The following is a 21,661-nucleotide window of genomic DNA, read 5'->3' as shown; positions in this document are numbered from 1 at the left end:
GAATATATAGAATTTTGAAATCAATTTGAAATATGTTGATTTGGTTTAAAGTTTCTGTTCGAGAACATCATAACCAAACAGGCAGACATTTCACAATGAACAAGTAAATTAAATACACCTATAATGACATGCCCAAAATAGAGAGGTCATGTCATAGTACAGCAGATAATAGGAACGATCTTTCACTTTGTGATACAAGCGTGAAATTTGGCATGAACATGCCTCTGGGTCACCTCTTTAACTTTTTTAACCGAGCCAACGAAAAATCCAATATGGCGGTCATTTTTCAAGATGGCCGCCAAATAAAAAAGGCCTTTTGTGGCAGTTCTGGACAACCATGGGTGCGGCCGACTCGAGACCGGGCACTGCACTCCCTGTGGGTGTGTGGAACGTGTGTGTCGAATTTGAAGTCGGTGGGGCGAACGGTTCTCGGGTTACGTGGATTACAGATGTACACACGCACAAGATTCGTGCAATATAGCAGATCATTGGAACGGTTGTTCGCTTGGTGATACAAGCGTAACATTTGTCATGAACCTTCCTTTGGGTCAACTCTTTAACTTTTTTAACCGAGCCATCCAAGAATCCAATATGGCGGTGCCATTTCAAGATGGCCGCCACATCTAATTGTTAGCCTACGTCTACATTTCTTACAAATTTTAGGAAAATTTTCACCATTATAGATATAGTTTTTTATTTTATTTTTATTTTATTTATTTTTTTAATATATTCTTTATATTATTTTTTTATTTTTTGTTAAAGGTATATTCAGTGATTTCACTTAATTCAAATATCACTTATTTTTTTGTTTTGTTGTGATAATCCTCTCTACTGTCCCCAGTCCCCAGTTAACCCCTGGGGGTCAAAAACCCTTAGGTTTCGTTTTTGACTCTCTATCCTGATTGGACGAAAGGCTGGGTCCCACAGCCAAAAACGAAACCTGAGGTATTTTGAGTGAAATCACTGAATATACCTTTAATATTTTTAATTTTCATACTGAAAATGGTAGCATGCTAATGCTAACTTAATGCTAACATGGTAGCATGCTAATGCTAACATAATAATGCTAACATGGTAATATGCTAGCATGCTAACATAGCATGCTAACATGATAATGCTAACATGCTAATTAGCATTAGAAATTGGTAGCATTAGCATGCTACCATTTTCAGTATGAAAACTAAAAATAATGACAAAAAAAAAATATATAAATATAATATAAATATATAAAAAATAAATAAAATAAATCTATCTATCTATAATGGTGAATTTTTTCCTAAAATTTGTAAGAAATGTAGACATAGGCTAACATTTAGATGTGGCGGCCATCTTGAAATAGCACCGCCATATTGGATTCTTGGATGGCTCGGTTAAAAAAGTTAAAGAGTTGACCCAAAGGAAGGTTCATGACAAATGTCACGCTTGTATCACCAAGCGAACAACCGTTCCAATGATCTGCTATATTGCACGAATTTTGTGTGCGTGTGTACATCTGTAATCCACGTAACTCGAGAACCGTTCGACCCACCGACTTCAAATTCGACACACACGTTCCACACACCCACAGGGAGTACAGTGCCCGGTCTCGAGTCGGCCGCACCCATGGTTGTCCAGAACCGCCACAAAAGGCCTTTTTTATTTGGCGGCCATCTTGAAAAATGACCGCCATATTGGATTTTTCGCTGGCTCGGTTAAAAAAGTTAAAGAGGTGACCCAGAGGCATGTTCATGCCAAATTTCACGCTTGTATCACCAAGTGAAAGGTTCTCTCACAATATGGCTGTTAGCCGCTGTATGCGATTAAAAAGAAAAAAAACTGGACACAGCGGCGGCATTATTGCCTGTACAGAGTCAAATACACACGTTGGCGTGCTCTAGTATACACATGCAAAAAAGGTTGCACACAAGCACACACACACACACATCTCGAGCCTGCAGTACCAAGTGTGATTAATCTAGGTGTAGGCCTATTCATTACAGCTACTCACAGCTTACACTATAGAACGGCCCAGGAAATGAAAACGCAATGCATTTCCCCATAGGAAGTTTTTATTTAAAGACCTTTTAAGCGTCGTACGAAGCCAACTCTTGTCGTGACAAATCATGACAACACACACTATATTTCGGGCCAAACAAAGAATTAGAAAGTAGAAAAAAACGGCAGGTTACAACACTTTTGTTGTTGTTTTTCTTCTTTGTAATTATTTGTTTGGTCCAAAATATTGTGTGTGTTGTCATGATTTGTCACGACAAGAGTTGGCTTCGTACAACGCTTAAAAGGTCTTTAAATAAATTAAATAAAAACTGCCTATGGGGAAATGCATTGCGTTTTCATTTCCTGGGCCGTTCATTGTTCTGAAAGGGGGAGGGACTGCACCGCTCTATAGGGCCTAGGCCAAATCTCTGAATCACACATAAGGCAGATGGTGTAACATTAGGTTCGACGGCGTGGTCAGTTCATTGTAACACACAGGTTGTTGGACCTGCTGGCATGGGGCTCAGCGAGTAGTCCGTCTGACCAACGCTATGCGTAGCTGGTGTCCTGAGTGACCTCTACCTACAGTGGAATTGCAAATGAAGTGAACATCACCATTATCCCTGGCTGCTGCTGGGCCAGGCTTCCTTCACACACCGTTCAACCATAAAGGACTTATCAGAGAGCTAGTTAGCCATTAGTCTGAATGATGTAAGAACAAGCGTGTCTCCTCACACTGGGCAGCGGTCAAGCGCAGGGCAGCGGCCTCAGTCAAAAGCCTGATTTATGTACTGCGTCGTCGCAGCACATAAAAGCAGCTCTACAAGCTCACATCTTTGTAGATCTGCTATTTGCAGCGCATGACACGGCACACAACCGATTATATGATCAAGCAAAAGGGTTGTTTGTGCTGCAAAGACCAACCCCCCCCCCACCCCACCACACCCCCTGAACATCTGTCCCTCTCATATATGCATGTACACGACAGAAATGTGAGCGTGCGCACACACACACACACACTGATTCCAGAACAACCGTTTCACACATGGTTTGAGCGCGCTGACACCGACTGTGTATCCCTGTGTTTCTGCTATTACAGCAGGGCAAGTCATGGCACCGAACGGTACCAGACTAGAACAGAGAAAGACCTAGGACGGACCTGAGAAGACCCTTCTCTGTGTGGAATTCAGGGACGCTGTTGTCATTTTGCAGAAGAAGGGGTGCAAGAGAAAAATAACTTGTCTGTTACACACACATCTGCTGCAAGACAGCTCTGTTTTCATCAAATCAACTATTTTGTGCTTGTGCACGAGGATGCCGTTTGTTTCACAAACTCGTCCCTTTTTCTCCAGAGCAGCAGTCCAGTCCCCAGTGGATCACTCTTCCCCAGTGGTTCAACTGGTGTTACATTGACCAGCCATGCATGCAGGCAAACACAAGCTTGGTCTGTATGGTGCCAATTGAATGGCCTAGCCTGAGTGTCTCTCTGTCACAGCAGGCCTGGCATTAGAAGAAGCAGCAGCTAGCGACCAAAGCACATCATTATTTGCATTACATAACAGGACCACCGACCCATGCTGCATGCATGCATGCCCCAGATACAGGGTTGTTTACACCGTACACACTAACACCGTCTTGTCTGGCTTCGTAGTCTCGTACCATTGCACGGTGACGTGTGTGTGGTGAAAAAAAGAACAGTGGGTACACTGGGTACAGTCTGTGCATTACATTTCACGGGGGTTTAAAACCTGCTAAACCTTGTTTACTAATAACGACTTTATGATGATTAAGTTGAGGTGAACATCGCAGACAGTGCATAACCTGATTAGCCTTCATCATGCACCAGCAGGCATGCAAAGCAACCCAAACAACCAGCAGCATATGGTTGAAAATGGAAACACTGTCTGTGACCCTAGCTGTAGTTAATTCACCCATCATATAGTTATTATGTGTCTATCTATGTCTGACTGTCTACAAATGTTGCCATTGTAATGTCGCACGCACGCAGTCGCGCGCGCACACACATACACACACACACACACACACACACTACTTTTGTGTCCGTCTATCAAAGCTGTGGTGGGGCATTTTTTGCGGTGTCAAGTTATTTTGCACACAAAGTTATGTAACTCTTTTGGACAGTAGTAGTAGTGGCTGTAAGGCAGCACACAGAGCCAAACATGCATTACTATGAGGCTATTACTTTACTGTGTGCATAGAGGGTGTCACTGTCACTGTACTCGCTAGCCGACAAAAAGGGGCCAAGTCAGATCATTTTTTCGGCCAGCGACACCGGCAGAGGAGTACAAACAAACGCTCAGGCTAAAGTTAGCTGTTCCGAGGCTAACTGCCTTGGGTTTGTGTTGGCTGTGGTGGCTCCAGACAGCTATAGGACCTCCAGGGGCAGGTTACAGTAGGAGGAGGTGGGGGGTGAGTAGCCAGCCAACCGCCCGGGGCACAACATGCAGACTCACCTCGGTCTTGGTGATGCGGTGTCGCGCCAGCTTGACCACGGCGAAGTTGCCCTTGCCCAGGGTGCGCTCGATGTCGTAGAAGCCCACGCGGACCGGACCGCCGGCGGGCCGGCCGGCAATGGGGATCTGCTGCTGCTGCTGCTGCTGCTGCATGAGCGCCTGTTTCTGGAGGCTGCTGTCAGCAGCCATGACCATGCTGTTCCGTTCCGTTCTGGACGGGGCTGTTAGGGGTGGCGGTGGTGGTCGGATAGCAGCAGCAGCGTCGGCGGCGGCTGACAGCGTCCACTGTCCTCCGCTGCTGCCGGTGGTACACACTCACACAACAACGCCGCCGAGGAGGAGGAGGAGGAAAGCAAAACAAAATGTGTGTCCATTAAAACAAACAGACAAAGTTCTTATGCGCTTGTGCTCGGTTAATTGGACCCCCCTCTCTTCTCTCTCTCTGTGTCCCTCTATCGAATATCGCCTCAGCGATACGTTACGAACCGAAACCGGACCATTATTGCTGCTATAATAAATAATAACGCCTCTGGGAGGGTGGGAGGGAGGGGGGGGTCACTCAGTACGGCACGCCACGTTCCTCTCCTCGTCGCTCTCGGCGAATACAATGGAGCGATAATATTTCAGCCCTGGCTCTATAATAAAGGTGCCTCTCTCTCTCTATCTGGTCTGTCTGTCCACACAGTAGCAGCGGCGGCCAGGCAGCAAGCACACAGCACACACGAGTTGACTTGCAAAATAGAGAGAGGGAGAGAGAGAGAGAGCGAGAGAGACAAAGTTGCCAGATTTTTTGAGAGGAAAACAAGCCCAAAAGAAGAGATTTATGAGCACGTTTTAACACGTCTATTTTCCAAAAAACTAAATAAAATGTAGAATATTTGGAAGACTTTTCGACACATTCTTCTAACACAAATCTGGCATTTATGTTTGGGACGAATAGGCCTACATATTAATTCGGGGGTTCCACCATGACATGACATGAAAATATTTTATCCCCACTGGTTTAAATAATTAAAACATTTAGAAATAAGCCCAAATAAGTGCTTGGTAATAGCAAACAACTTTCAATAAAAAACAAGCCCAAAGACGCTTATAATAAGCGGGCATGGCAACCCCAGCGAGAGAGAGAGAGCGAAGCATCGTGTTCTTCTGGCTGACGTGCATTGACGTCAGAGCCATGGGGGTATTTGGACAGGGGGCGGGGCCTGCGCGGAGCTCCGTTCCACACTTGGTTGCCAATTGGTTTCCATGGCGACCCGGACCCACCTCTTACGTCAGCCGAGCGAGCGAGCCGGGTTAAAATTTCTGTCCTGGAAATGTGTGTGTTCGTGTGTGTTTGCTTGTGCTCAGTGTGTTGTTGGGACGGCACAGGGCGGGATGGGTGCATCATGCATGGGTTACTTTGAAGTCCAAACCGCCCCCTTGCCTTGCTTGCAGGTGCGCACCTTGAAAGGGTTTTGTCTGAGACTCTCTCTGAGTCAAAGGTTGCTGGGGAAATAAATGGAAGGTTCTGTGACGTGTTGACAAAAAAATATTTCATTATGTAGTAGGCCCATTTGTTTATCTATGTATGCCATCATCATCATAATGAATTGGCCATCAAATGTTTTGTACTACTTAGTTATAGGCTATGTAGCAAAGGGACATTCTAAACACATAATATCAGCATAATATAGCCTATACATTAAGATTAAAGACTGTTGTTGGTGTCATGGGGTTTATGAGTTGACAGTTTATGACTGGATGTTCCTTGCACAGCATCATGATTTCACAATAGGCACGAGGGTTTACTTTAGTAGGACAGCTACACAACAGCACCATCTGTTGTTTAAACCACAGAATTGAAACCAACAGCTGAATTTGTGAAAAATATTCTGTCCAGTCAATCAATGTAATATTTCATCCAGTTATATGCTGTATTTTATTTTTTAAATTATCCTAGAGGATGGACCCCTTGAGATGCATCATCTTGTTTTTGAGGGAGTCCCCAAGTACAACAGACAAACCATAAGAATGGATGTAAAATAACACAGTACATATTCAAATTTTTTATGTTTAAAATTTCCCCCAAAATGAGGCATTGATTATAAATATCTGTAACTGAGCAAGAAACACCAACACATATTGGGGTGTGAGTGTGTGTGTGTGTGTGTGTGTGTGTGTGTGTGTGTGTGTGTGTGTGTGTGTGTGTGTGTGTGTGTGTGTGTGTGTGTGTGTGTGTGTGTAAAACCCAGAATACTGTGGTATATTGGACCCAATAATCACTCACACTTAGGTGCAGCTCTTAGAAGTCAGTCAACACACTGGTTCTCCGAGTACAAAGGAACAATTTGTACACATAGTTAAATATACAGAGGTTAAATAACCATTTAGATTGGTGTTCCAGTGATTAAAAACAAAAAGTCAGAATTCATAAAATGGGCATCCGTGGTCTATAATGCATACCGGTATACTGTATGTATCTTTTTGAATATCTCTGAAATTAAAAGGCTGATAATCAACTGGTCTAACGAGCATGAAATGCGTGAATTGCTATAAGCAGGCGAGCTAGGCCAGTTCTCTGAAGGCTTCTGTTGCTGTCACGCATAGACTTCCTGAATGTAAGAGTTCCAGATGTGCTTTTGGCATTTCCTGCCTCACATCCTCCAAGAACACACTCAACTCTGCCTCTCCTTAAAACTCGGGATCGGCCGTGCCTTTGCAATGACACCCCCAGCCCCACAAGCTCACTCAACTGGGCATTCTCAAACAACCCGTGTTTTTAATCGCTTCAGTTAAACAGACGATTTCACGCAATATATATTTTTTTTTACAAAACAAGAAATATAGTTGAAAACAATGTGTGAGGGGATCGAGATGTGCCTCTCTCTCACTCTCTCTCAGACACGGTCAGGTGGTGTCGGGAGGGATCAGGCCCTGCAGCTTTGAGGTTTACTGGGGTCACCAGAGTTCTGTCATCAAAGTTTCCGTCCAGTCTGTCCTGTTCCCTGACATCAGCGTCCAAACAGGAAGGCTCACACAGAGGTGACACCATCCCCCTGGCTTTGGAAGGCTGCGAGGAACAGTCAAAACAAGCTCTGAAAAGGAACACGTTCATGGCAAAAGAGAAAGTCATAACCACTTGGGCTTCTTCTGTCTCACAACACTGGGAGACATAATTATAAAAGGTCTGAGTTGTTTACTTCTTTGCTTGTGTTTACATGTCAGAGTAGCCAGTCCCAAGTAAAAATGTACTGATTAAATTCACCATGCCAACAACAGTAATGTTTGCACTCCCAAACGTAATTAGCCTATTTGTTGCTTATTTAAGAACAAAACTCGTGTTGCTGTCTGTCCGGCGAACTCGGTTGCATCAGGCAGCAAAACTTGGATTAATGAATCCAGCTACAGTGGATTAATAAAGACATTATTGCTATACGTAAAGCATGAGTCAGACTGAATGTAGGCGATGTATGATTGTATGCACACTCCACATTGGCATTAGTTTGGAATTAGCTGTTCAGGACTAGTTTTATTTTAGCAGGCGCCAGAACCTAGACAATGACAAACACAATGACACAGGCAATGGTGGTGGAAAGTAACAAAGTGCATTTACTCAAGTACTGTACTTTTACTTCAGTAAAAAATGTGATTCCTTTTACAGCAATCGACATGCCGACAAAATGTTTAGTTATGTGTGGAGTCACTTTGTCTCTCTCTATTTGTTACTACTATGCACTGACTGCTATGTGTGTGTGTGTGTGTGTGTGTGTGTGTGTGTGTGTGTGTGTGTGTGTGTGTGTGTGTGTGTGTGTGTGTGTGTGTGTGTGCTTATGCACATGTTTACTTGTCTTTTCCTATCATAATACTGCTGTTTATCATCAACATTACTATGCTGCTCCCATGTGCAAAGAGACAAACAAAAGTAATTTTCTACTGAGGCTCTTTTTGAAACTAGCTCCTCGCCACTCGCCCTACACACTTCCACTCGGTTTGAGCATAGATATATAAATAATAGAGACGGCACCGGGATTCCCCTCCCATCCAGTGCTGTCTCTATGATTTATATATCTATGCTCAAACCAAGTGGAAGTGTGTAGGGCGAGTGGCAAGGAGCTAGTTTCAAAAAGGGGGTCATGTACCTGTACACAAGACAAAACAATAAAGAACCTTGAACATTGGATCATCAGGGTAGAAGGTTTACCCTGCCAGCATCCAAATAGTCCAGCGTAGAATGTACTGGATACAAGTATGGAATTCCTACACTATACAACTAACCAGCAGGGTATAGACGAGGAAAGCATTGGAGAACACCGAACTATCGTGTCCTGCGTCACATTAGTTGGCTGGTAAACTGGGATGGGGGGGGGGGGTGTATTTGTGTCTGAGACTCACAGAAACTATCTAGGGATCGGTAGTAGGGCTGGGCGATATGAACAAAATCTAATATTTAGTTTGACCAAATATTAATGTTGTGACGATAATATCGTATTATTATAATATCTAATGGGTGGCCATAGCTGAATGAGTAGAGAGCCCAGCCCGCCTGGGAAACTAAAAGTCTGAAGTTGTGTCGAGGTGAGGTGTCCCAGAGCAAGACAGTTAAACCCTAACTGCCCCCCTGTAGAGCTTGCCGCTTATTTATTATTATATAGAACAGGTTGAAGGTATCTCATGTCACGATACTGATGTAACTTCAATATAGTCTCTGTCGGGTGGAAACCTCATATGTCCAAAACATTTACTTTTCAGAAAATTAAAAAATAGCAAACATTGCAAGTCCACAAGCTCAAAGCGCGTAAGTGCCACGTTTCAAGCTTGTGGATCTGCTACTTTTGCTACTTTTGTGTGACGTTAATTTCCGAAAAGAAAATGTGGACATAGGAGGTTTCTAACATACTGTCATTGCCAAACAACGCTAAATTAGCAGTAATCATCCGTAGATCTCGTTTTCCACCCAGCCAGGTGTCGGGTGGCTGCGGTGCTGCTGTTGTCGACTCTGCTGCTGCTGCCTGCAGCTCTCATAGATGGCGTTGGTCACGAAGCCGCTCTCGCTCTCCGTCGGACCGGACACATTCTCATAGTCGCCGCACTGGGCGGTGCTGGCGGTGGTGTCAGTGGAGGAGGAAACGCTGAAGGTCATCCTCTTGATGTCTGCCGATGTGACGCCCGACAGGGCTCCGGTGTGCCGGAGCTTGGTGATGTCACTGGAGGCATAAGGTCCTTGTACTGGTCCGGGTGTTGTTGACATCCAGGGTTGTGTGGCCGTGGGATAGCCGTCCGTCTCTGCCTTCCTCCTATTTAGATACGACATGGAAAGAAATGACACTACTTCATCTGACACATCACACAGTAGCAGATCTGTTCTCCAAATCAGTAATGAAGGACAATGTTTTCAGCTACTGTAGTGTGTGTGTGTGTGTGTGTGTGTGTGTGTGTGTGTGTGTGTGTGTGTGTGTGTGTGTGTGTGTGTGTGTGTGTGTGTGTAATAGTAAGCCTTGCCGAGCCATGAGGCAAACAGGGCAGGAGCCCTGTTTCTGTAGCGTGAGGCAGCTTGATGTACACACCATTTACATATACAATAGGTCTCCCACTAATTCCTCACTATATCTGTTTGCGTGCAGCCCCCAGTTCATTTCCATGAACAAAATGCATATATTAGCATATTTTATCAAGAACATTGTGGGTGCAAAGTATGTAAAGTTTGATGTATGGGATTAGAAACTTTAGGCTAACTGTGGAATTTAACAAGCATGCCAATTCACAATAATATACTAGGATAGGATAGGATAGGATTTAGCAAGCATGCCAGTTCACAATACACTAGGATAGATAAGACAAGATAGACCATTGTAAATCCAGTTCAGTTCATTCAGTCATCATAGCAACATTATAGTCAATCACTCCCTCCTGAAGTCAGTGTTGTTGACATGCTGTTTGACAGCTGAGTGATTTATCTGTAGTCTGCTTCAACAAACCCTCTATTGGCACTGTCCTTCAGAAACCCCAATGAATATTTGTCATAAAAAACCTACATGAAGGCCAACAGCCACATGGAAGCAACACTGTTATTAGAGCTTCTGTTATTAGTTTCTTTATTTGGGAGTACGGTGCCTACAAAGTAAGTAGCCGTGGAAACCAAAGCTCCCACAGTTCAGGAGCCTATCTCACGTTTCCCTAGCGTGAGGCAGTTTGATGTCCAAGACAGTATAGTCTCTGGTCATGACGCTAGTATGTCGCAGGGACTTACCCCCAATCCAACCCTTGATGCCGAGTGCCAAGCCGGGATACATTGGGTACCATTTTTATAGTTTTTGGTAAGACTTGGCCAAGCATTGAACCTCGACCGCCTCACAATCTCAGGGCGGCCGGACACTCTAACCACAAGGCCACTGAGCTGACCTACATACAGATTCAAAACAGCATCGTGTTATTTGGGGTGGTGATGGTTTTTACCTCTTGGCCACCCGTTTGTAGCAGAAGAACGCAGTGACAACCACCAGCAGCAGCAGGACAGGGATGATGGCATAGAGGACGTAGGACAGACGGAGACTGTTGTCTGACAGGGACACTGCGGAGGAAAACACATTACTGGCCATTACTTCACTTAAACATGCACTTGAACCCTAGCGTCCCTTTTGGGCATGTCATAATGGGTCATAACATTCAGCAAAAATAGGCAAGCATTCTGCAAAAATAGCCGATCTGAAAGCTCACAACGTGCCGCAATGTTGACACGCTGTGAGCTTGTAGATGTGCTATTTTGGGGCGAAGAGATTTGGTGCAGAAGCAGACCAATTACAGAGCCCTGGGGGGGACCCTGGTCAACTAAGTACACAGGGTTGTAAGTGGATATGCCTCATTTATAGTCATACAACTGTGTTGCTCAGCCAAAATAACTGACTTTGAAGTTCAAATGAAGTTTTCAGTTCAAAGTTAGTAGTATAAATTAGGCTTCAGCCTTCTCAGGATTCAGTCATTTTCTATCTACCATTTTTTACTGGGGAAACAAAGAGCAGTAATCCTAAATAAATAAAACATCAAGCATCAAAGGTGAAAGAAGAGAGGTTGTTCCTCTACCTGATGGCTCAAGTAGTCCTATTTTTATCCTCTCATCACTTTCTGTGGTAGACGGTAAACGTGGCCTCAGTGATGGAACTGGGTCATGGAGAAATGAGATTAACATCATCAGAAACACTTTCATTTATTCACAAATTAACCTTGTTGGAACCTGAGAAAGTGACTGAACAAACACAGGAGTAAGAATGTGGGAGGATAAAAATAAACTGAATACGTGAGTGAGCATAATTGTTGGCATTTAGCGCAGTACTCTGTGGACCGCACAAAATTGCATTTCACGTAAAGTGACAATTAAATCCTCCTGAAAATTGCATTTCACGTAAAGTGACAATTAAGATCTTCTGATTCCGATTCTATTTCCTTTGTCTAAAAAGTAAACTACAATAGAGTTAGCTGAATACCAAGTAAGTAAATGGTAATCAAATCGTCTCCATATATGTCCAAAACTATTACTTTTCAGGATTCAAATAAAAAAATAGCAGATCTACAAGCTCTCTGCTACTTTTGATGTTTTTGTGTAATACTGTAGTATGATCAAGTAGGCCTAGTAGGGCATCGATTTACCAAAAAGAATAGCTATATAGCTTGCAGCGATAAGGCACGATCAAGCAGGAAGGCAATAAGAACAATATGCACAATAAGGCATAGAAACATGGCAAACTGAACTTGAGAAAAAGAAGAGCATGTAATTGTGACAGGGTCGGTTTTAATTGTGTGTGTGTGTGTGTGTGTGTGTGTGTGTGTGTGTGTGTGTGTGTGTGTGTGTGTCACAGGGGTGACGTGATATTGTAATTGGCTAGCAATATTAGTGGGAGAGGCATATGTAAGCGACCACAAATTTGCGACTTTTCTAGTTATCCATTACTACAGTGTGTGTGTGTGTGTGTGTGTGTGTGTGTGTGTGTGTGTGTGTGTGTGTGTGTGTGTGTGTGTGTGTGTGTGTGTGTGTGTGTGTGTGTGTGTGTGTGTGTGTGTGTGTACAAACTTCTCTTCAATTGGGATTTCAGATAATGGTCCATAGATTGTGTGTAGAACGTTTCACGCAAATTGCTAAAGAATCCAGACAGAAAATCAGGTATGAGCATTTTTCAAACTGCTCAAAATGGCAGAATATCTGAGGGTGGAGCGTATGTATTATGGGCAGAAGAAGAATATGTGTATCGAAGTTTTATTGCCGACGGTCAAACGGTTCATGAGCTATGTATGTGCATTCAAAGTTTGCATTTTCAATTGAATTGCTATAGCGCCACCCTTTGGCCAATGGTTGTGGGCTTCGCATCGTCACTGTTTGGCAATTGGCATGGCCCGCTACCATATTGCAGAGTTTAGCGAAAAACGACTGTACGGTTCTGCCAGAACTGCTATTGTTGGCGGAAGAAGGAGAAGGAAAAAAAAGAAGAAAAAAAAGATGGAGATAAGGTTTTTTCCTGACGCCAACAAAATTGTGAATGATTATATTAGTGGAATTTACACATTATTGAATCTCGTACAGATTGAAATATGTTGTGTGGAAACCTTGTATGTCCAAAACCGGTCCATTCCTACTTTATTAGTATTAAAAAATATATATATAGTTAAAATAGCTGATCTACAAGCTCGAACTATCTTTCACTCTTGTGTGGTGAAGTAGGCAAATAAATAAATAAATGTGAAGATACAAGGTTTCTGCACGACAGCAACATTATGTGAGAGGTTATGTAACAGAGGACCTCAGTCTATTTTGACCACTAGAGGGCTTCTTTCAAACACTGTAGATCCAAGTGGGGACAACAAAGAGACAAGCAGATGAAGAACGGCGATGCAATGGTTTCTTCTGACTTTTCCAAGTACAACCAAATGACTGATCCTTCAGGCTACCTAAAGTATAATTGTCTGTCTATTTCTCAGATATACCTGTATGACACATTGAACATGTTGTGCTGTGTGGTTGTATGCAGGAGCCTACCTGGTTGTACCGTGTTCCCCGCCACTGTAAATACTGGTACTCTTTCTGTAAAAATGCAAAGATTGCAAGGATACGTGTGTCAGTCAGTCAACTAGTCTTTTTTTAAGGCAGCAGTTGGCATTAGTAATCAGTTTGTTTTATAGAGCACAATAGATACTCTGCTACTTTGCTAAGTAAAAGTTCTGCATTCAAAATGTTACGCGAGTAAATGTAAAAAAGTAGCGTACCAGCATCAAAATATATACACAAATAAATGCAAAAGGTGTGTAGAATATGCACAGACAGAACTGCTCCTTTAATTATGTAATCCTGAAGAAGCATGCAAGAAGCATTCCCTGCAAATCCAGAAGCTATGCATGTATTGCTGTCGGCTGTAAATATTGTATGTCCACACGTTCCTTTCTCAGTATCATTTAAAAATAAATAAAGCGTGTAACCTTTTATTAATGAAATGTAATTTTTCCCCATCTGTATGTTAATACAATATACCTTATACAATTGGGGTGGTTTTATTCAGTCTCCCTGCTCTTCTAGTGAGACATTTAGATCGTGCCAAAGGTCATGTCTCACCTAGACACAGGATCTGACAAAGTTTGACCTGATGATCAAGATTCAATTTATCCCCTGAGCAAGCACGCAGGCTCTATTAGCTCAATGGTAAAAATGTCACGACTGTAGAGGAAAGTTACATAGTGCAGCTTTAAAATAGTGTGGGGGGGGGGGAGCTGAAGCTCACAACATGTGGCATCGCAACAGCAGTGTGGGGGTCTGTCCGCACCGCGGCCGGAACCCGGACATGAGAATCACTGACTTCATGGAACCAAATGGACCTGCTGTGCACATGTCCATGTGGTGCCATTATGTGCACTCCTCGTGGGCCAGGAACAACAGCAGACGGACGGCATGGTGGTCTAATCACTCACCTTCTGGGTATTTGCAGACATAGTTGTTCTTGGAGTTGCAGTTGTCATCGTTCCAGTGGAAGAGGAAATGGCCTTCCTCGTCGGGCGGCGCGGAGGGCTGGTGGTACAGCACGGCGCACATCTCTCTAGCGCAGGACGGCTCATCCCAGTGCCAGTTCCTGCAGGACATTGGATTGGAAACAGCGATCTTTGATGTTGTGCCCTCGATGGGATTGTTTACCATTTTGTTTACCATTTTTCACACTGTTATAAAAACCGATCGCATCACTCCACAGGCTGGGAGCGTCTGTTGGGCAACAGTCGTTGTCCTTCCTGTTCTGACATTCCAAACTGTATGTTGATCTGACCTCATCAAACTCTGTACACTCAAGACAGCTTCATATTTGGCCAGTACAGAATTCATTCCATATGTTGATCTGACCCCCCATGCCAAAGTGCCAGCGCTCGCCCAGCAGTCTGCAGCCACCCAGGCGGATGCATGCACACGACCTCGCCATTTTGGACGAGGTCGCTTCTCGCCCTCAGGGCATCTATACTTGTGTTACGTATTTCGTGTAATGTTTTTTTAAGGGGCGCTAGCCCCTTCTATAAACAGCTTTTGTCCCCACATGTGTCAAGATTTGCCGTAAAACGTAAGAAATATGGTCATTTGTGTAATCTGGTCCCAGCAAACCAGGCACAAATCTGCTGTTTTATTTGCATACGCATCAAATGGCGGGTTGGCTGTCACGGTTTTTGGCGCAAAGTATCCACAGTATACCGCTAATCAACTTACAACTACATACTCTATATAGTATATGTTTATGTATACGTATGTCTTACGTCATCATTTAGAGCTAGTCATACGTATACTATATACATAATCAGTAAAATAAAATAGCAAATTGTGCCTGATCTGCTGGGACCAGAGTACGTGGTGTGTATATGTATGACTAGCTCTCAATGATGACGTAAGAAATATGGTCATTTGTGTAATCTGGTCCCAGCAAACCAGGCACAAATCTGCTGTTTTATTTGCATATGCATCAAATGGTGGGTTGGCTGTCACGGTTTTTGGCGCAAAGTAACCACAGTATACCGCTAATCAACTTACAACTACATACTCAATATAGTATATGTATATGTATACGTATGTCTTACGTCACCTTCATGTCAAGATTAGGCTTTAAACAATTAAATACAAATCCAACTACAGATTACGGAAGTATTTTAGATCATGTATATTTTAACAAATGTGAAAGTATTATTACAGAGATTTAAGTTAGAGACACCTATTACTCTGATCATGATTTAGTATTAATATCACTATATTCCAAGATGAAATACATTTAAAACAATTTAGAATAAATAATAGAATAATTATACTGTATAACATATTTTAATTCAGTTTATATACTTTTTTTTTCCCATCACATATCAATGATTTATTTTTCTTTAAAAAACTAAAAAGGGATCCAGAATATATCTACATCGATAAAACTGTATTTCTTATATAGATAGAAACTTGAACCATACTTAATAATACTAGGTGTTTATATGCATAAAGTAGGTAGGTAGCAAATAGTTACACCTAATAATTAGACATTTCAAACGTTCCTTCACAGAGATACTGAGATTTGACAGTTTACAGCGGTCGAAAGTACTTGCGCGCTCTGCTTGCGCACTAGTTGGCCATTTATGGCCTACTAGTGTGCAACAAGCAAGTATGCACTCGACAGAGTGCAGTTCTAGTTACTTGTGCAAGCAGAGCGCGCAAGTAATGTTTTCGCCCGGTCTCTTCCGCCGTGACAGCTGTCCCGCCATTCGATGTTTATGCAGAAAAACATCAAATCTGTGCCCGTTTTGCTGGGACCAAATGACCACAAATGACCATATTTCTTATGTCATCATTTAGAGCTAGTCATACGTATACTATATACATAATCAGTACAAATAAAATAGCAAATTGTGCCTGATCTGCTGGGACCAGAGTACGTGGTGTGTATATGTATGACTAGCTCTTAATGATGACGTAAGAAATATGGTCATTTGTGGTCATTTGGTCCCAGCAAACCAGGCACAGATTTGCTGTTTTCTTGCATAAACATCAAATGGCGGGACAGCTGTCACGGTTTTTGGCGCAAAGTAACCACAGTATACCGCTAATCAACTTACAACTACACACTTTATACAGTATAGAGTATAGAGTATATATGTATACGTATATAGTATATGCCTATATACTATATATATTTCTTACGTCATCATTTAGAGCTAGTCATACGTATACTATATACATAATCAGTAAAAATAAAATAGCAAATTGTGCCTGATCTGCTGGGACCAGAGTACGTGGTGTGTATATGTATGACTAGCTCTTAATGATGACGTAAGAAATATGGTCATTTGTGGTCATTTGGTCCCAGCAAACCAGGCACAGATTTGCTGTTTTCTTGCATAAACATCAAATGGCGGGACAGCTGTCACAGTTTTTTGCGCAAAGTAACCACAGTATACCGCTAATCAACTTACAACTACACACTCTATATAGTATATATGTAAACGTATATAGTATATGCCTATATACTATATATATACTATATATATTTCTTACGTCATCATTTACAGCTAGTCATACGTATACTATATACATAATCAGTAAAAATAAAATAGCAAATTGTGCCTGATCTGCTGGGACCAGAGTACGTGGTGTGTATATGTATGACTAGCTCTTAACCCATTCTGACCTGAGATCAGATTCTAAAAATGTCTATTACATCCTGACAGTTTCATTATTAACCCATTCTGACCTGAGATCAGATTCTAAAAATGTCAGTCGCTCTTCGATTTTTCAAAAATAGCAGACCTACAAGCTCGTATCGCGCCACTCGGTGGCGCGATATGAGCTTGTAGATCTGCTATTTTTAAATAGCTAAAGCATAACATGATGCTGACACCAAAATGGGTGCCTGATGGGACCAGAGTACGTGGTGTGTATATGTATGACTAGCTCTTCACCCAAACTTATATAGATAGAAACTTGAATCATACTTAATAATACTAGGTGTTTATATGCATAAAGTAGGTAGGTAGCAAATAGTTGCATCTAAAAATTATACATTTCAAACGTTCCTTCACAGAGATACTGAGATTTGACAGTTTACAGCGGTCGAAAGGACTTGCGCGCTCTGCTTGCGCACTAGTTGGCCATTTATGGCCTACTAGTGTGCAACAAGCAAGTATGCACTCGACAGAGTGCAGTTCTAGTTAGTTTATGTTTTTCATTTTAAAGGTAGATATTTTAGAGGTTAAAAAAAGTCTTAAAAGTCCTGAAATTGTCGCATAAAAAATATGCAGAAACCCTAGGCCTTAGATACACTTATACTGCATGCTGGTATGTTTACGGTTGAGTGAGAAAACAATGTTACACATTAAGCTACCGTAATCATCTGAGGACCCCCCAAAGAAGTTGGGGACCCACTTGGGAGTCCCCAGTTTGGAAACGGCTTGCCCTAGAGGAGAACACACAGTGCAAAAGGAATAAACTCGGTGTGTAACGACGGTAACGTAAACAACAACCTGAACTTGGCCTTGCTCCCATCCAGCCAGTAGTACTGCGATGGACACGCGGGGGGGCTGCTGCTCCCGGACGCGCGGTGGCGCTGCGGGCTCCGCCGCAGGCCGATCCAGAAGTCCCCGTCTCCGGCCTGCAGCTGCTGTATGAACCTCTCGATCAGCCGCTGCTCGCTGTCCGTCTCGATGCTCAGCAGGTCCCCGCCGTCCTGCCGGCAGATCTGGCGGGCATCCTCGAAGGTCAGCCGCCGCCTGCTGTCCTGGATGTAGGACACCTTGTAGCACGGACGCTCTGTCCCTCTGCGACAGATCCTCTGGCCTGGAATGGACGGTATAAAGTTCATCGATTATAACAAATGAATAAAACTAAAATCAATACTTTAAAAAAGGGGGGGGGGAAATCTAGTAAACTACTTTAACTTTAGCCAAAAATAGCAGAAGTCCATAGACTTGACTGCCACATGATGTCACGGGGGTGCTCAAGTGAAAAAAGGGCACCTTGTGCAGCGCGTGGAACCGGGCGGTTCCCTTAATAGTGTGAGATTTATAGATTTTGGGGCATAAATAATATATTAGAAGCTTTTTTTTTCAATCATCACTGTCACCATGGTCCACATACTGTGCACTGTAAAAAAGAAAAAGGGCACATTGCTGTCCAGAGGGCAAGGGCAGGGGGTGCTCTAGCACCCCCTAGTGTCTATCTGTGCACGGCACTGCCACAGGCTATTTTCAGCAAAGTGGTTTGGTGCACTGTCTGTACACTGTAGGCTACAGGGAAAAGGAGCAAACCAACCACAGAGCCAATGGTCCCTGTAAAATCTGACCCCCTCCCCCCCTATGTGTCTTGTTTTGGTGATTTGAACAAGGTGGGCCCTCTTGTAAACAAGTGTAATGCTTTATTGGGTCGTCCACTCACAGTTAACAGTCTTTGTATTGAGTTGTGCTTGAAATGAACTGTAATTCTGCAAACTGTTAATAAATATTTAAATCAATCAATCAAAAATTGTCAAGTTTACCAAGTATAGTAAGTATAGTGGGTGTGGAAGTCCACACCCACAACACCAGAGGGAGTGCAACAAACCATGTACAACCCAGATTCGGCACAAACAAGGGACTATGCCACCAAAATGTGGAACGCCCTACCAACAGTCATTAAGACATGTGAATCCCTTGACTCCTTCAAAACCGCTCTCAAAGGGCACCTACGGATGGCTGCAATTCGAAACTGGCCTCTGTAAAATCTGAATCCCCCACCCCCCCCCCATTTCCCCTCACTGTATCTTTTCCCTTTTTGCTTCCTATATGATGAATTCCTGTTCTGTTCTTTAGCTACATAGAAATGTCTATTTGTATGTCTCTAAATGTTTTGATGAATTGAACAATGTGGACCCTGTTGTAAACAAGTGTAATGCTTAATTGGGTCGTCCACTCACAGTTAACAGTCTTTGTATTGAGTTTGTGCTTGAAATGTAGGCTACTGTAAATTCTGCAAACTGTTAATAAATATTTCAATCAATCAATCAAGGGTTTATAGTGGTTTAAATGTCTGAAATAAACAAAAACTATGACAGTCGATTTAGCTATCCGTGAAAGGCTATGGGGGGGGGGGGGGGGGGGGTCGATCCTTCCCTTGGCCTGCATGGAAAAAGTTGAAGACCCTGCATATACCTGTAGCAGTAGCTTATGTCCCTATGTGCACTCACTGCACTGTAAGCATCTGGCTTATAGATACATGAATAATGAAGCCATTAAATCAATGTATCTTGCTTCAGAAAGCAAAACCTTTGACCAGATTATTTCCCTAACCATATAAGTTCAATATGAGCTAGCTAGGCTATATTTCTATTGTTTTGAGAAGTCGAACTTGAAAGTAGGGTTTGACGTTGACGTTTTCCACATCATGTGCTGTTTTCAGTGTTTTGATTTGTTTGTTGATCGCGTGTAAGAAGGCCTCTACTAGCCTATGGGGCTATATTTCACTATGCCTATTGAAATAGCCATGTTAACAGAACAAATTTAATTTCTCATAATAAAAAACAACAACTTAGTAGCCTATCTGATTATTTTACAACACAACTGTATTTGTGTGTGGGGGGGGGGGACTCTGTAATTCAACTCCACGTATTTGAAACAAAGTAACCTATTAAAACAGCCTAATATTGATTTACACGCTCAAACTATGTCCTACTTTCCGTTAGTTTTTCGGCTAGTTTCTCCGCAGTTATAAGGATCAAAACTTACCATTTATTTTAGACGCGGATCCAGGGTGGAAGAAGACGGCGATAACGGTGCCAAAGAGTTTCATCAAATCCATTTCTACATTGTTCAGTCTTTGGTTGTGTTCATGGCGGTCGGGTGAGGGTCAATATAGGTCCAAATATGAACACATCATGATGTTTAACTCGTGTTTTTTTCTCCAGGCAGCGATCTGTGGCAGTTATTGTGGACTGGAGAAAGACGGGCTTCAGGGAGCAGTTTAGGAGCGGCTGTCCAATCACGGCGAGGTGGACTGGTTGAGGTATGCATGAGGCTATCCGTCGCTGGAGGGTCGCTGTCGGGTTGAAACCCCGTATGTCCAAAAAGCAGTGGTGGAAGTCGAAGTATAGTAGGCTGGCTAGTGGGCTAAGGCCTACTCACATTAAGTTCGGTATTCAAAATGTAATGACAAAAGTAGGCTATTTAGTAAAAAGTAGGCTACTCATTGGATTGAAGGTCTCATTTCGCAAGTTTTAAAATAGGATCTCTAATAGAGATCTATTGAAAATAGCAGATCTACAAGCTCACTTTGCGACAGTTTGTGAGCTTGTAAATCGGCAATTTCCAAATAACCAAAGTTTAAATATTGCTGAAGTGCAGGTTATTCATTTTAGTGATTATTAAGAGTGTAAGCTAAATGCCTCAATTAATTGTAAATTGTATTGTATGTTTTGAAATAACCTAAATCTAGAAAGTTTTCAAATAAATGCATTGGAATAAAAGCCTACAATATTTTGTCAATAAGTAAAAGTAGGCCTAGTTAAAACGAAATACTCCGGTAAAGTAAGAAAAACTAAATTGTGTAGTAGGCCTAAAATGTGTTCCACTTCCACCACTGTCCAAAAGGTTACTTTTCAGGGAATGAAAAAAAAGAAGAAAAAAAGGAACCTGTGTTCAAATGGAATGAATGGATCCAATGTAGTTTTTATTAATATTTAGTCACAAGCTCTTTTATACCACTGCCTACTTTGCATTGGTTCAGTAGCCTATTTATTAAACCCACACTTAAAACACAGACTTTTCAATTTAACTTAAAAACATTTTCAAAAATAGCACGTGATCAGCTACTTTTGCTATACTTTTGTGTGACACTGTATTATTATGACAAAGTAAGGCATTCATTTAATATAAACATAAAAAGTGGAAATATGGAGATACAAGGTTTCTGCCGACAGCATGGCTTCTGGTGGCTCACAAGTGATATATAGGCTAGCTTAGTTATGGCTAAGAGATAATACATTTTACATTAGCCTACTGTATATCTTATCTCTCAACTTCCCCACATGAGGTTAAATCCCATGCATCATAATATAGTAGTTCTGCCTTCTTCATTGTCCTCCCTACACACAATTATACCAAACATGACATTTCCCTTTAAGCAGTGGAATTTTAATGGGATGAATAGAGTCCTCTGTGGTGACATGGCTAGTGTGCAAAATATAGACATGTCTGTCTGTCTGTCTGTCTGTCTGTCTGGC

At 42.4% G+C, this 21,661-nt stretch overlaps 2 protein-coding genes across 4 annotated transcripts in view; both read right to left on the bottom strand.

Annotated features, from left to right (window-relative positions):
- The window catches only part of sik2b (salt-inducible kinase 2b), a 118,514-nt gene extending 113,366 nt beyond the window's left edge, over nt 1-5,148 (bottom strand). For both annotated transcript variants that reach the window (XM_083773903.1, XM_083773904.1), the window contains exon 1: nt 4,449-5,148. In XM_083773903.1, coding sequence (XP_083630029.1) covers nt 4,449-4,643 — 195 coding nt within the window. In that variant the 5' untranslated portion in view covers nt 4,644-5,148. The remainder of the gene's footprint in view (nt 1-4,448) is intronic.
- A 2,065-nt stretch (nt 5,149-7,213) lies between these two features.
- Nucleotides 7,214-20,425, bottom strand: laynb (layilin b). 2 transcript variants are annotated; one of them, XM_083773418.1, is made up of 7 exons: nt 20,169-20,425; nt 17,934-18,246; nt 14,376-14,533; nt 13,453-13,497; nt 11,508-11,585; nt 10,884-10,998; nt 7,214-9,724 (listed from the first exon to the last, which is right to left on the bottom strand). In XM_083773418.1, exons 1-7 carry the CDS (start codon nt 20,239-20,241, stop codon nt 9,361-9,363), a joined length of 1,146 nt encoding a protein of 381 aa, XP_083629544.1. In that variant the 5' UTR covers nt 20,242-20,425; the 3' UTR covers nt 7,214-9,360. The 2 variants fall into 2 exon arrangements, with proteins under 2 accessions (XP_083629544.1, XP_083629545.1); XM_083773419.1 differs by lacking the exon at nt 11,508-11,585.
- Nucleotides 20,426-21,661: the final 1,236 nt, after the last annotated feature.

The sequence above is a fragment of the Protomyctophum parallelum genome (genome assembly GCF_964188405.1).
Source record: "Protomyctophum parallelum genome assembly, chromosome: 9".
Taxonomy (NCBI): Eukaryota; Metazoa; Chordata; class Actinopteri; order Myctophiformes; family Myctophidae; genus Protomyctophum; species Protomyctophum parallelum.
This window is presented reverse-complemented; position numbering and strand designations above follow the sequence as displayed.

Excerpts from the sequence above, each read along its gene's own strand:
- laynb (XM_083773418.1), bottom strand. The coding sequence starts at position 20,241 with ATGGATTTGATGAAACTCTTTGGCACCGTTATCGCCGTCTTCTTCCAC. Across the intron at positions 13,498-14,375 it reads TGTCTGCAAATACCCAGAAG|AAAGAGTACCAGTATTTACA; the intron begins GTGAGTGATTAG and ends GCATTTTTACAG. Across the intron at positions 9,725-10,883 it reads TACAAACGGGTGGCCAAGAG|GAGGAAGGCAGAGACGGACG; the intron begins GTAAAAACCATC and ends GTATCTAAATAG.